Genomic DNA, 12,671 nt, shown 5'->3' on the forward strand with positions numbered 1-12,671 from the left:
CATGGAGCAATCAATCTTTGGGACTGGTAAATTAAAAAGCCACTAATTTCTCAGGACTAGAAGTTATAGACCTGTACATCTATGAATACATACACATTCATATATTTGAACAGAAGGGAAAAAAAAAAAGAGATAAAAAACCATACATTGCTTTCTTTTAGCTTTGCCCTGTAAAGAGCACTGAACCTTTTCCCTACCCATCAAATCTTTTCAGAGTTGATCTCAATTCAGAAAATAATTTTTGGAAGCCTATACCTCACTAGTTTTTAAAACATTTAAAATAGCAGGAGTGAAAACACCAGACATAACTAGCCACTTGATAATACAGAGCAATCCACTTAAATATACTTTATGCTCTCTGCAAAATTAACCCATGAATCAAAGATGACACTTTTTGTTGGATTTTGCTGCTTTGGAACAAAACCCAAGAGCAGAAAAGGAACAGGCACAGCCCACACACTGAGGTGTGCTCACCATGGTTGTTTCCAGTAAAGTATCCTTGCCCTACAACCAGCATCTCTTTGAAGATTCTATGGAACACATAAAAAAACCATTAAATATTTACACTGACTGTCCTATCCCTTGCTAATTTAAGTCTTTATGTGATCCTATTCGTTACAGCCTCTTCTCCCCCCTCACACTCTCATTAGTACATAATTAACATTAACCAAAATTAGGGACTGTGCAGGCAACATGAAGTCTTTTATGCAAAATACCCCCTTTTCTATTCAGGGTAGCTTTCTCATGAGGAAACTCAGTGCTGACTACTCTGAAGAATGGGAGTTTTGTTATATAGCAAAGAAAAAGTTCAGACATTTCATTAGCAAGCCAGATTTAGACCCCTCATAACCAGAGATGAAAAAGGGCTAGCATATAAAACATCTTTTCACGTGGATTTCCAGCAGTGCTCTCCTACTTGTTCTGCAGCTCTGCAACTGATACTTATTTTGAACCAACAACAAAAACCACAGAAAGAAAAAAATGGTAATCACTTTGAGGTGCAATATACACAAAAAATCATATGAATAAGATACTGAGCTGTACCCTTTGTATGACAAGACCGTACTGTCCTTAAATCCCCAAATTCTTTAAATACCTTTAGAAGTCTTTGTACTGCCATGACTCCCTATGTCAGCTTCCAATAACAAAGCACAAAAAGCAACATGCTCTATACATCTAAGGACATTCTAAAAAAATATGGTTCAAAACCACCACAGAACCATTACCAGCACATTCCTTACACACCATAGGTCCAAAAATTCAGTACTACTTTATTTCTGTAAATAGCCAACTGCAGTAGAAAAAGCTTCATTTAAACGTTTGAAGGACACACACACACAACGTTATTCAGTAGGGAGGAAAGTTTCAAAACACACCACAGTTGCTTGTACTCAACATTAAGGCCACGATGAAGTTTCAGGTCATCATCACAGAATCATCACAGAATGGTTTGGGTTGGAAGGGACCTTAAAGATCATCTAGTTCCAATCCTGCTGCCATAGGCAGGGACACCACTAGAGCAGGTTGCTCAGAGCTTCATCCAACCTGGCCTTGAACACTTCCATGGATGAGGCACCCACAATCTCTTTGGGCAGCCTAGTCAAACAAAATTGTTCTGATACCTATCTGACTAGAACAAGATGGTCACTCTCTAACAGTGAATTATCCAAAACATTAGTTGCAGCTCTGTTTGGAAGGAATTTACCCAATAACAGCACATTACTAGTTTGGCCATCCAATGCACACTAGGAGGGGGAACAAAAAAGAAACAAACAAAACCCAGGGATTTCTATGATTCATGAGATGTTACTTTGTCTCTTATCAAAAGCAGGATCAGTCATAATTCATTCCCAAAAAGCTCAATCTGCTTCTAACACTTCAAAGTAAGATTCTATAAGCTTACCAGCCTACCTTTGTGTGAGAAAGCTTCTCCTAAGGGATAACTTTTAGTTTTTACCTACCTTAACCAGCTTCATATACCTTCTGACTAACAATGTGTCTTTCCACAGTCTAAATCACTAATTTTGATAGACTAACTAACCCTACATGAAATGCTGCAAGCCTGAAGTGTCCCTAAATACAAGGGAAACTCTCCAAATTATATCTCACATTAAAAAATTAGTAGGCTGTGCATTACCCAACATGTATATACAGACAGAGGTTTTCCAAATTTTTAGTCCAGCAGCTACTTTTTTTGAGTACAGCAATCTATTCTCCAGTACTTACGCTGACCTCAGTCTACTACAGAATTTATACTTATGCAGCACATGAAAAAGAAGCATCTGCAGTAGTCTAATTTTTGCACAGCTTGACAAATCTACACACCAACTTAATTAGGAAGACTTCCGTGGGACTAAAACAAACAAACAAAAAATTAAAGAAAGTGCAGTTTCAAGAGAAGAAACTGCACTGCAAAGCAAGCATTTTAAACTGAGGCTGTCAGGCTTACGCTGGCTGTTTTCAGATGATAGAAGAGCTTCAGCAGTACCATTTGTTGGTACTGTCCATTGTTGCCCATTGCCAGTCCTCAAAAAAAATGCTTGGGCTGCACTAGAGTTTCTCCATCACTTCCCAGAAATGCTGTCACTGTGGAACTGCATGCTTCTGCACTGCTTACATGAACAAAAAAGATGAATGATAACTATAAACTGGTGAACCCAAACTTCCTCCCAGAACCCCCATCATAAAGACAGCAGCAAACCTCGCAATAAAAGAGCCCACCATCGCAGATGTTCCCCAAAGCCTGCCTCCACTCCTGGGATATCTCCAGGATCGTGAAAAAAAAAAAAAAAAAAAAAACAAAAAGAAAAAATACACTTATGTGAGCAATATTACAGAAAGAAATGGGGAGAAAGGAGATGAGGAGGATCCCAAAAATGCCAGAACCACGGGGAAAATTAGGCCTTTGCTGGAAAAAAAGTCTCAAGAAGGNCAAACAAAAAGGGGCAACAGGGAAGAACTTATTCTCACAAGCACACATTAAATAATCCTTGGTGTAGCAAAGTGGTTAATTCTTAGACCCTTTTTCTCTCAAAACTGGGACGCATCAAGACTTTGAAGTCTTAAATAATCCCCACAGTAGACACCCTCAATCCCAAGGAACTGTGTGTGCTAGCAGCGAGAAAGAGAAATTTCCCTACTCCTACATAATCATAAGTGACTTTGTGTTTAATTTTATTTCCATTAAATAGTTCCCTTCACTGAGCAAAAGAGTACTAGAAACGAACATGTACCAGAAAAATGGAGCAAGCTAAACCAATGACTCAGGCTGTCAGTAGTACAGATAGAAGACTGACAGAAAGACCAATTTCCCTTCTGACACTCCCTTTAACTCTGCATTAAATGCAAAATACCTAAATCATAGGAAGAAGGAAACAGCCGTGCTATTACAGACTTTATCGCAATGATATCAAATCCAGTAGTAAGGAAGTTTCATATCTCTTCTACAAAAAAGGGAGTATATTGCTATCAGGATAGAAACTACTGTAGTTCTTTCTGCCGGTTGAGTTTGTTCGTTAGTTCTAGCTGGTAGAAACAGCAGAACATACCTGTATGTTTTCACCATAATTGTTTCGTTGTTATGAGTAAGCAAAACCAAATCACTGCATTTCCCACTCTACTTTTTTTACTACCTTTAATATCATAGTATTTAACATAATGGTGGCAAAAAGAAGCATTTACTGTAAGCTGTCCTTCTGAGACTACAGTCTAAAAACTGGGTAAGACAAAACACCAAAACCCACACATAGGATCTTACCCTCGAATGGCCAAAGACACTAAATTCCCTAGAAACACATCAATGCTGATGCATTAACAGTCAGTAAGGACTCTCATCAATATAAGCACACATTTATACACATAATGTGCAGTTCACATTCTGTCTGGATAGAATAAGGTTGTATGAACCTTACAGCTTTAATTCCAAACTTCACGAAAGCAAACAGTCATTAAGATTAAAATGAAAGCTCAGAGGGAGAGGAAGCAGGGAAACATGGACTTCTGTGGTGTTGAAACCCATAATATTAGCTCAAAAAAATAAAAATAAAAGCACATTTCTTACCTTCGCCTACCATAGAAACACCTATTGACATGCCCATAAACTTGCTTTTGGTCCATACGTGAGCGTTCACACACATTTTCTTCTCTTTGCATTCACAATAAAAGCAAGATACCGGTGGATGATGGGACACTTGTTCAGCTACAAACCTCAGCTTGTAGCACGTGGACTGGTCCTGGCCAAACTCCTTGGTTGAGTCCTTAGAAACTGTGGAGGCACCATTAGTTCTGAATGCTTTCACTTTATCTTTAGGCACATCCCATGAGCAATGAAAGGTTTCACCAATTATAGGGTTATAGGGCTTCTTGGCAACTGCTCCCTTTCGGCCTTCGTGAAAAGCTGTTAGATAATACTCCACAAAGCAGATAATTCTTTCCTCGGGAGTGGCTCCAGCTGCAATTGACAAAAACAGGTCTGGATGGGCCATGAAATTTGCATACATCTCCAGCAGGGATCTTTTCTCCAAAATAAATGTTGGAAGCACTACCTGTATGCAAAGCAGACAAAGGCAGATATGATTTCCCCATGATCACACTACCAGGGGGGAAAGGGGGAGAACAGTTAGGACAGCTGCAAATTCTGGCCCTACCAAGTTTTGTATTTTCCTCCCATGCCACAGCAATTTAATTTTCTTTGCAGTGTAAATAATGCGCGAAGGAAAAAGCAGCGGCCTTGATACCCATGCAGGCTGCTTCCTATTTCATTATGATTCTCAAGAGCAGCTCACACAACAGGGATGGGCTGTTCCGCTCACATGGAAACTTGCCTTTTCCTCTCCTCTCAGTTAACAAACCAGCCATTGTTTTCCTTGTTTACAGAATACAAAAACATACTTTGATATAGACTAATCTACTTCAAACATCAACAAAACAAACAAACCATAACCCTCCGAAATGGGACAGACACACCCTCCCAAACTAACAGAAGATGAGTATTTTACATAAACATGCACACTACCAACCTCTAAATGGAGGAGAGTGTAAGGAGTACATCTACCCATTCTGTCAAACATCTGGGTTCCATATTTCACTCCTGGGTCCTTGACTACCCACTTCATATGTATTAGGTCCTTTCCAGCCTAACTAACAAACCAAGCCAAGAAGATCTAACCAAAACCAAATCTCAATTGTATTTCCAAGGATAAAACCATTCCAAGGAACCTTCCCAAGAGGCTATTAATAGGCAAGAAAATGCTGCCTGTTCGACTCCCTCTGACCTACACTATCATGCCCCCTCAACTCCAAATCAAATCCCCTGTCATCCCTATGGTCTCTTGTCATCTCCAGGCCCACCACACATCCACTCAGTCTGAGATGGTATCACGCTACTCTGGTGGGCCCCTGCATGGCTTCCTCTTATTTCAGTCAAGTTGAAACAAAACCTGCACAAACTGTTACATTCAGATCCTGGGATTAGAGAGGCTCCGGAGGGCCCAGAAAAAAATCAGTGACTGAGCACTAGGCAGCCTGCCCTGGAGGGAGCCAGCCCCAGGTGATTTGGATGCAGACTGGAGTGCCTCCTCTGGCAACGTAGATGTTGCCAAAGTCACTCACTTCACAATAACGCTTTGTTAGAAGTTTCCAGTGAAACATCCTGGAGGGCACTGCAAGACAAACAAGGGCTACAGGACACAGTTTCTCTCCCTTTTTTCTCCCCCATGCTCCACACCTTATGCAGGACCATCCCAGGGGGGCTGAGTGGCTGCTCCCACATGACCGAAGGGAACTTCTGGCACACTGCATGGTAAGATATACAGGTATCCCCAGAAATGGAAAGGCAGTGGATAGAGTTCAAAAAAAGTTTATTTAGAAGGCCAGAACACAAAAACCTACAGTGTGGTTTGCACACTGGCCCTCAGGGAGTGAAAGGCAAGTTCCCACCCCCTCAGGGCCCTTTTTATCCTCTCTGTTTCTCCTCCGCCTTCCCAAGGCCTCGGTGTATGTCTGTCAGGGCTACATCTCTCTTCTCACATACCAGAGAGCAAAGCTCAGAACTTCTCTTGCTATGCAGGGGGTGGGGGGTAAGGCAATGAAAGTGCCTTTGAGAAAGAGTAACCATTCAGGCAGGAAGCCTTCCTAGCGAAAACCAAGTTCTAACTTTCTGTTCCAAATTTTTCCAAAATTGTATCTATTCCCACACACACAAATTTATCTTTAATCAAAGTGGCTCAATGATGCAAGATGCAGACCAACAGCTGTCCTCTATTAAAGCAATTCTTCTGCTTTCCTCTTTAATTCTTCATTGCATTTACTTTTTCCTTTTCCCAAAAGCAAGGGTTATTTACAGCAGGCAGGGAGCCACCCTTCATCACAAACACATTTGCTTTCCCCCTTGCTGTCCCAGCTTGCTATTCTCAGAAGGACCAAAGCACAGATCAGTCCTTTTGGATCCCATGGATCATGAAATAGAAGCTGTCAAACTTTTATTAATCATTCAGTTCTTTTCAAAGAGAACTCATAAACACTGAAAAAGAATTCCAGTCACAACAGCTTGAACACAGACTTTACAGCTACACAGTAAGTCACTGTACCTCTAGTGCAAAGAGAGAACTGCTGCTTGGCAACATATCCGCTCACTCGTTCTCTCCTTCTGTACATTATATTTACACATAGACAGTCTTTTATAGGCTAATAATTTTTTACAAGTTTAGATATAAATCAAGCAATGTTCCATCTGTAATATTCCTCTGACTCTACTCTGTAAGCCTTAAGGACTCTACATCATTTCTGTCACCAACCTAATGAGGCCCCAAAAGATAGAGGACCTTAATTTTACACTACATGTGGTAAATTACTGAGTGCCAAAGACAGCCTACAGTCCTCAGGGTGGTGTGACAGCAAGGGGCCAAGGAGATTGGTTTTTAGAAGTGAAATCCAAAACTCTGGAAGGCAAAGTAGCAAGACAGTAGATTTTCTTATTTTTAGCTCTTTAAACAATTCCATCTTCCTTGCAGCATTCTCATTCTGACCAAATATTCATACCTAATATAATCTTTAAAAAAATGCAATTCAGCAATTGAGATCCTCAATTCAGCATTTCATTTTAATATAAATTGTATACTAAAAGATCAGGTTATCAGAGGGGAAAGTGACAGCAAAACATATAAAAAAAAACTCCATCACTTCTGTCTAGAAATACAGAAGTGACCATCATGAGTTCACTGCAGAGACTTGAAAGGGCAAACTCATTTGAATAAACAGCACTCTGCATCTCGTTATGTCCAAGTGCCTCTCTCTAAAGAAAGTGACCTTTATTAGCACAAAGAGAAGAAAACTGCAGACCACACTTAAGATTATGCAAATGTTATGGTACAACATTAAGACTGCTGTGGTTTCAACCCGTTTACTTGGTCACAGAGTCTTAGTATCTACTCTCTCAAGTCCTAGGTATGTGCTTCACAGCTACATGCTTAACATAGCTACACCAACACAGTCACTGAGACATTACAAATCACTGGACTCTTATTATTGAGTTTCAAAAATCTATTTAAAATCTGAACAAAGCTTGAACTCCAGCTCAAATGATCTTGTCTTAAAAGCCCAATGAAGCTGGAAACTACGTCCTTAATTGTAGCAGGAAAGGACTGAATTGTTTCCACACACAGAGGCAGAACTACACATTCAAAATACTTGAGTTTTAAAGCTTTCACAACTCCAGTATTACAAAATATGCCTACAAAACACTGCCTTTTACTAAACAACTCATAGCCTCAAAGTTTCAACGTGCAACACCATCACTCACTAACACAGTAAAAACGAAGAAAAAAAAATCACACCAGTCTTTTTTTTTTTTTAATTGGCCCTATCTTGATCTCTGCAGAAATAAGAAAAATAGAAATAAACAAATTTGGAAGTATACAGCATTATTCTTGCCAGCACTGGACTCCCATGCACTTGTGCTAGCACTCCAGCTTCCAAAGGAATGAGGTTTTCAACTCTTCTGCAGCCAGACAGAATTCACTGTCCAGAAAAATACACTTAGGACCTATATTCTTTATACAGGTTTTGGACTGGACTAGAAGTTGGGGGTTTTTTTGTAATTGCATAAAAAGTCAGAAGTGCCTAATATTTTCCTCTGAGAAAAAGCCAGCATGACAACCAATGGGGCAAAAGAAACTCTCCACAATAAATTTCAAGTTGCTGAGGTCTGAAGCAAAAAATCTCCTGAGTGCATTTTAAAATATTAGAATAATCTCTGTTCTTATTATTTCTCAGTCTTCAGGTGAAAAGGAAGCAGTTTAAGAGGCATTCCTCTGTTTTCACTGAGGTTAAAAAGGGGATATTAGTTCAAAAGTTGACTATAACCTCCTAGGTTTGAATTCACCTATACTTAATTAGGTCTGAATGCAACAGAGAAAAAGAACATGACTTCTTAAAACAGAGATATTTATCCCCGCTACCATTTACTGTGAGGCAAAACATGGGTGTCAGCACCGCTCCCTAGCCTTTTCAGAAATCTGACCAAGGTACCTCGTGCTGAGATATTCTCTTGGAAGTATAAAAGCTTTCAACTGTCATCTGTGTCACTGTGGGAATAAAATAAGCTATTTTCATGCCACTCATATTTGAAAATTACAAGGTAAATGTATATTAGCAAGCAAGGTAAAAACTTATGACATCATGAACATACTACAATGTTAACAGTAGTTGATATTCTGCAGAATTACTGGCAGCCCTTTTACACAGAAAGGCAACCCTTTATTTTTAGCACATATTAACTGCATAGGGAAGGTGAGAGAACACAGGGAAGTGATCATCCATCTGTACAAACTGTTAGCATTAACTGCAATCCATTAGATGCCATTTGCCAACAAATCTATCAGGCTGTTAGTGGGTTTTGGCACTACTTTTCATTTTTTAAAAGTCTAAAGAACAAACCACTTAAAAGCTTATTTTTTTTTCCCCAGCAATTCCAATTTTACATGAAGTTTGAAGTCCTAGCCCAGTCCGAGGCATCCGTTTTTTACTACATTCTGCTGCTGTGAACTGTTCCCCCATCCAACTCTCTCTAGCAGCTGTTGAAGTCTATTTGGCCACACAGATTTGGTGCTTCAATGCAGGTGTTTTCCTTCTCAGTAGTTTTCACTGTTTAACTCCTCATTAAAAGGCACAGCAGCATGACACATTCCAGAAGTGAAGCACCTCCACAACATTAAATGTGGTGCTCATCACTGGGAAACTGCTGTCAGCAGAGGCAGGACCAAGGCTAACATAAGCCATCACCCCATAGGAAAAGATGCAGTTTCCTCTGGAACATGAAGGTAATGATCATGCACCCAGAACTCAGAGCTACCAAGGGCTCAGAAAAGCTGTTCATTTGTGCATCACATAGCAATCCACAGCTCACAAAATGAACCAAAGAAAGAGCCCTAAGGAAGAAGGCAAAGGCAAATGGAAACATGTAAAACATTCTCTGATACTAGCAAGTACTGTGCTACAACCACTTCCAGCAGAAGCTGATGAGCATCAAGGTGATCTGAAATCTGACTCTCAGAGGAATGATGAAAAATGAGGAGAGGTGCAGCCAACAAACCCAGCTTTATCATCACATGTCTGTGGCCCTAAGGGCCTCATGCCAGTAAGCAAAGTTGATAAAAAAAAAGCAACCAGCTGTCCTGTATTTTTTTTTTTAATCCTCAAAATGGGCAGAAAAGTGATGTGCACATGTGGCATGTCTCATTAATACTTATCATATGTGTATTCGTGCATCACACAGACCACAGATAGATCTAATTCTGCCATATGCCTGTTTCTCTTTTCAGAGTGTGGGTATTATACACAGACATTTATGCATGCTAATATTCTGCCACACTACACATCTAATAACATTTACTGCTATCCTTAAAAACTGTGCTCTAAGAACACTCTAAGACATAGGTTATCATATATATATTTACCTTCCTACTTGTCTTACAAGTGTCTACACTTCTCTTATTTACATTAATTCTGTGCCTTTGGGGTTTTACCTCCTCTGCTGTGATAAAAAGATGACAGTGGAAATCAGGAAAGAAAAAACGTGTTCATTACCAAAGACAAAATGTTTTGAAGACACAAGAACTATGGATAAGAAATCTTAGTCTAGTTTGAACATTATGGACTCAAACAGCCTTAGCAAACCAACACAGAAAAGAGGGACAGCTAAGAAAAACAAAACCAAAAATGAACTGAATATAACCCCAGACATACTAAGAAGTGACAGGTATATTCACAAGTGAAATTACGAAACTCATGTTCTATTTAGGACAAAACATTAATTTCTGTGCAGCTGTTCAACAGCTATACTTAGCAGGAGAACAAGGGATTGCTCAGTCTTAAAAATTTAAGTATTTTTAAACACCGTCAATAGTTCCAGAGGAAGACTATACTGAGAAAACCTTATTTTGTAAGAAAGTTATAGTAAAAATAGATTTTTATTAACATGGAAGATGAAAAGGAAAGTAGATGAACTCTTTGGAATATCAAAATGCCCAAGAGAACAGCTTCCTGCAAAGCCACTTCATGTGCAAGGGAAATTCTCTGGTCATTTCAAATATTATATTACTTGCGTCAGAATGAACTCTTCTTATTTGTGGGAAGTGGGTTACAGGAGTTTTATTTGGGGGCTTTTAAGTAGAAAACCCTTTTGGAAGGAAAGGGTATTCCATATCTGCACAAAAATCCACTTGATTATTTATTAAGCCCCATAAGAAGATTTCACTGGAATGCAGGACTATTCAAAAAGAAGCATCCTCTGCTTTCAGAACATCTACCTCATTTCCAAAACTCTAACGACTTTAGAGAAAATTTTTCAGACACTGTAACTTCTCTGGTCATATCAGTATGGACAAGCTCATGACAAGACTGGTTCCAGGACCAGAAGGATGTACAGAAGGTTAAACTAGTGAGCTACGTAGCACAGACAAAACCAGCGATAGACTGAAGACTGTAATTTCTTTACCATCATGTTTGGGTTTTTTTTGAAGCTGACATGTAATTAAATGGAATCCAATCCACAAAGCAGTAACATGAATCTCCTTCATCCATATAACTTCCATTATTGTTCCGCAAACCCTCAGCGCACCCTGACTTAACATACACATGGGATACATACATGACATATGGTTGCTCTGAAAGACTTGCAAAATAATAAGCAGAAGTTTTTGGAGGTTTTTTAATTTCTTTTTTCTTTCCCTCCACCTCTAAACATCTGATGTGGTCACTTCATTTGAAAGCCTGCCTAGGAAGAGATAGCACCCCGTAGCTCTCTGGAACCACACTCTTAATAGAGGTGAAATTCCTCATCCATAGGGGCAAAACACTCTCACAGGAATTGGACATGCACACACACACACACACACAGAAGGATGAGAAGAAAAAATAATAATAAACAAATGTAAGAGATACAGTGTTCGTACCCTGGTAAGGTCCATGCCAAGTTTTAGCTGAGAGATGAGATGGAGAATTACACTACGTTGATCATCCATGACTCCTAAATCCTCCTCTTCATTATCTTCAGTATCTGTCATTTCATCTTCAACTAGGATCAACTCAGAAGCTGAATGCTGAAATGAAAAGAAACGTCACAATCTGCACAAAATGATACAGATGAGGGTTTTTTCCCCACTATATATGTTTAAAAATTGAGCTGTCTCAATGGAACTGAAGACAGTCTCTGTTAAAACCAAGAAAACATACATATTCAAAATAAATTAAAAAATCCAGTGATAGCTTCATAAAGCATTTTGACCCCTTTCTTCAGAATGAGAGTAGTATCAGACGCTAATTTACACATTATCTTCTCATATTTATATTGCAGTGATGCCAGATAAAAAGCACAGCATATAAAAGTAACAAGTCTTTTTATTAAACAGAAGTACACAGCTGAAAATGAGTTTTCAACTTTGTTTCATAAATCTCTCCAGCAAATATTTGTATGTCATACGTAGATGTTGCATGACCTGATTTCACAGGGGTTTTTTTCACTTTCTCTATCCAACTTAGATATCTAAGAAAGTCAAGACTATTAACTGAAAGAAATAAAAGGACAACTATAATCAAAGAACACGCCTTTGCAAAAAACCCAAAGACATTAGATTTTGGGGGGTAGGGCAATGCCATCAGTCTTTATGACATTTGCAACACTTTGCCACTTCACAACACAACACCAATACTGCTGAGTTTCCAGAAATACAAGATGAAGATCAAGAGAGAGACACTATGTCACCCCCTTCAAGAGGAGCTTTACAGCAGAAAAGGATAATAACTTGTGATATTTTAATTTTCCTCAGGTTTTACAATGTATTACTAACAATAATCCGAACAGGTGGTAGTTACTTTGTTCAATCCATTGAAACCACTCTGCAAGCCTTCCAGATATGTATTCAAGTAAGCTTTTTGTACTTCAAGGGGAAAAAAAAAGTTGGGTTATGTAGTTGAAAAATTACAGCCCAGCATTTCATTATCGCCCATGGATTCCATGCTGCAAATGAGACAACACTCCCTGCAAAAGTTAGCATTCTGTCATGCTGAATAACATTTCTGCAGAAACAGCTAGTTCATTACATAAAATGACAAATTTTTCATCTCGCTGAGAAAGTCCATGCTACTGAAAAGTTTCACTAAAACCAGCTGATACC

General features: G+C 39.1%; 1 protein-coding gene across 1 annotated transcript in view; it reads right to left on the minus strand.

Annotated features, from left to right (window-relative positions):
• The window catches only part of OSBPL10 (oxysterol binding protein like 10), a 140,501-nt gene that overhangs the window by 12,710 nt on the left and 115,120 nt on the right, over nucleotides 1-12,671 (minus strand). Inside the window, exons 8-9 of the mRNA XM_017817925.1 lie at nucleotides 11,451-11,597; nucleotides 4,061-4,544 (exon numbers count right to left, since the gene is read on the minus strand). Of these exons, the coding sequence (XP_017673414.1) occupies nucleotides 4,061-4,544; nucleotides 11,451-11,597 (631 nt within the window). The remainder of the gene's footprint in view (nucleotides 1-4,060; nucleotides 4,545-11,450; nucleotides 11,598-12,671) is intronic.

Source organism: Lepidothrix coronata, unplaced genomic scaffold, assembly GCF_001604755.1.
Source record: "Lepidothrix coronata isolate B3197 unplaced genomic scaffold, Lepidothrix_coronata-1.0 Scaffold64, whole genome shotgun sequence".
Taxonomy (NCBI): domain Eukaryota; kingdom Metazoa; phylum Chordata; class Aves; order Passeriformes; family Pipridae; genus Lepidothrix; species Lepidothrix coronata.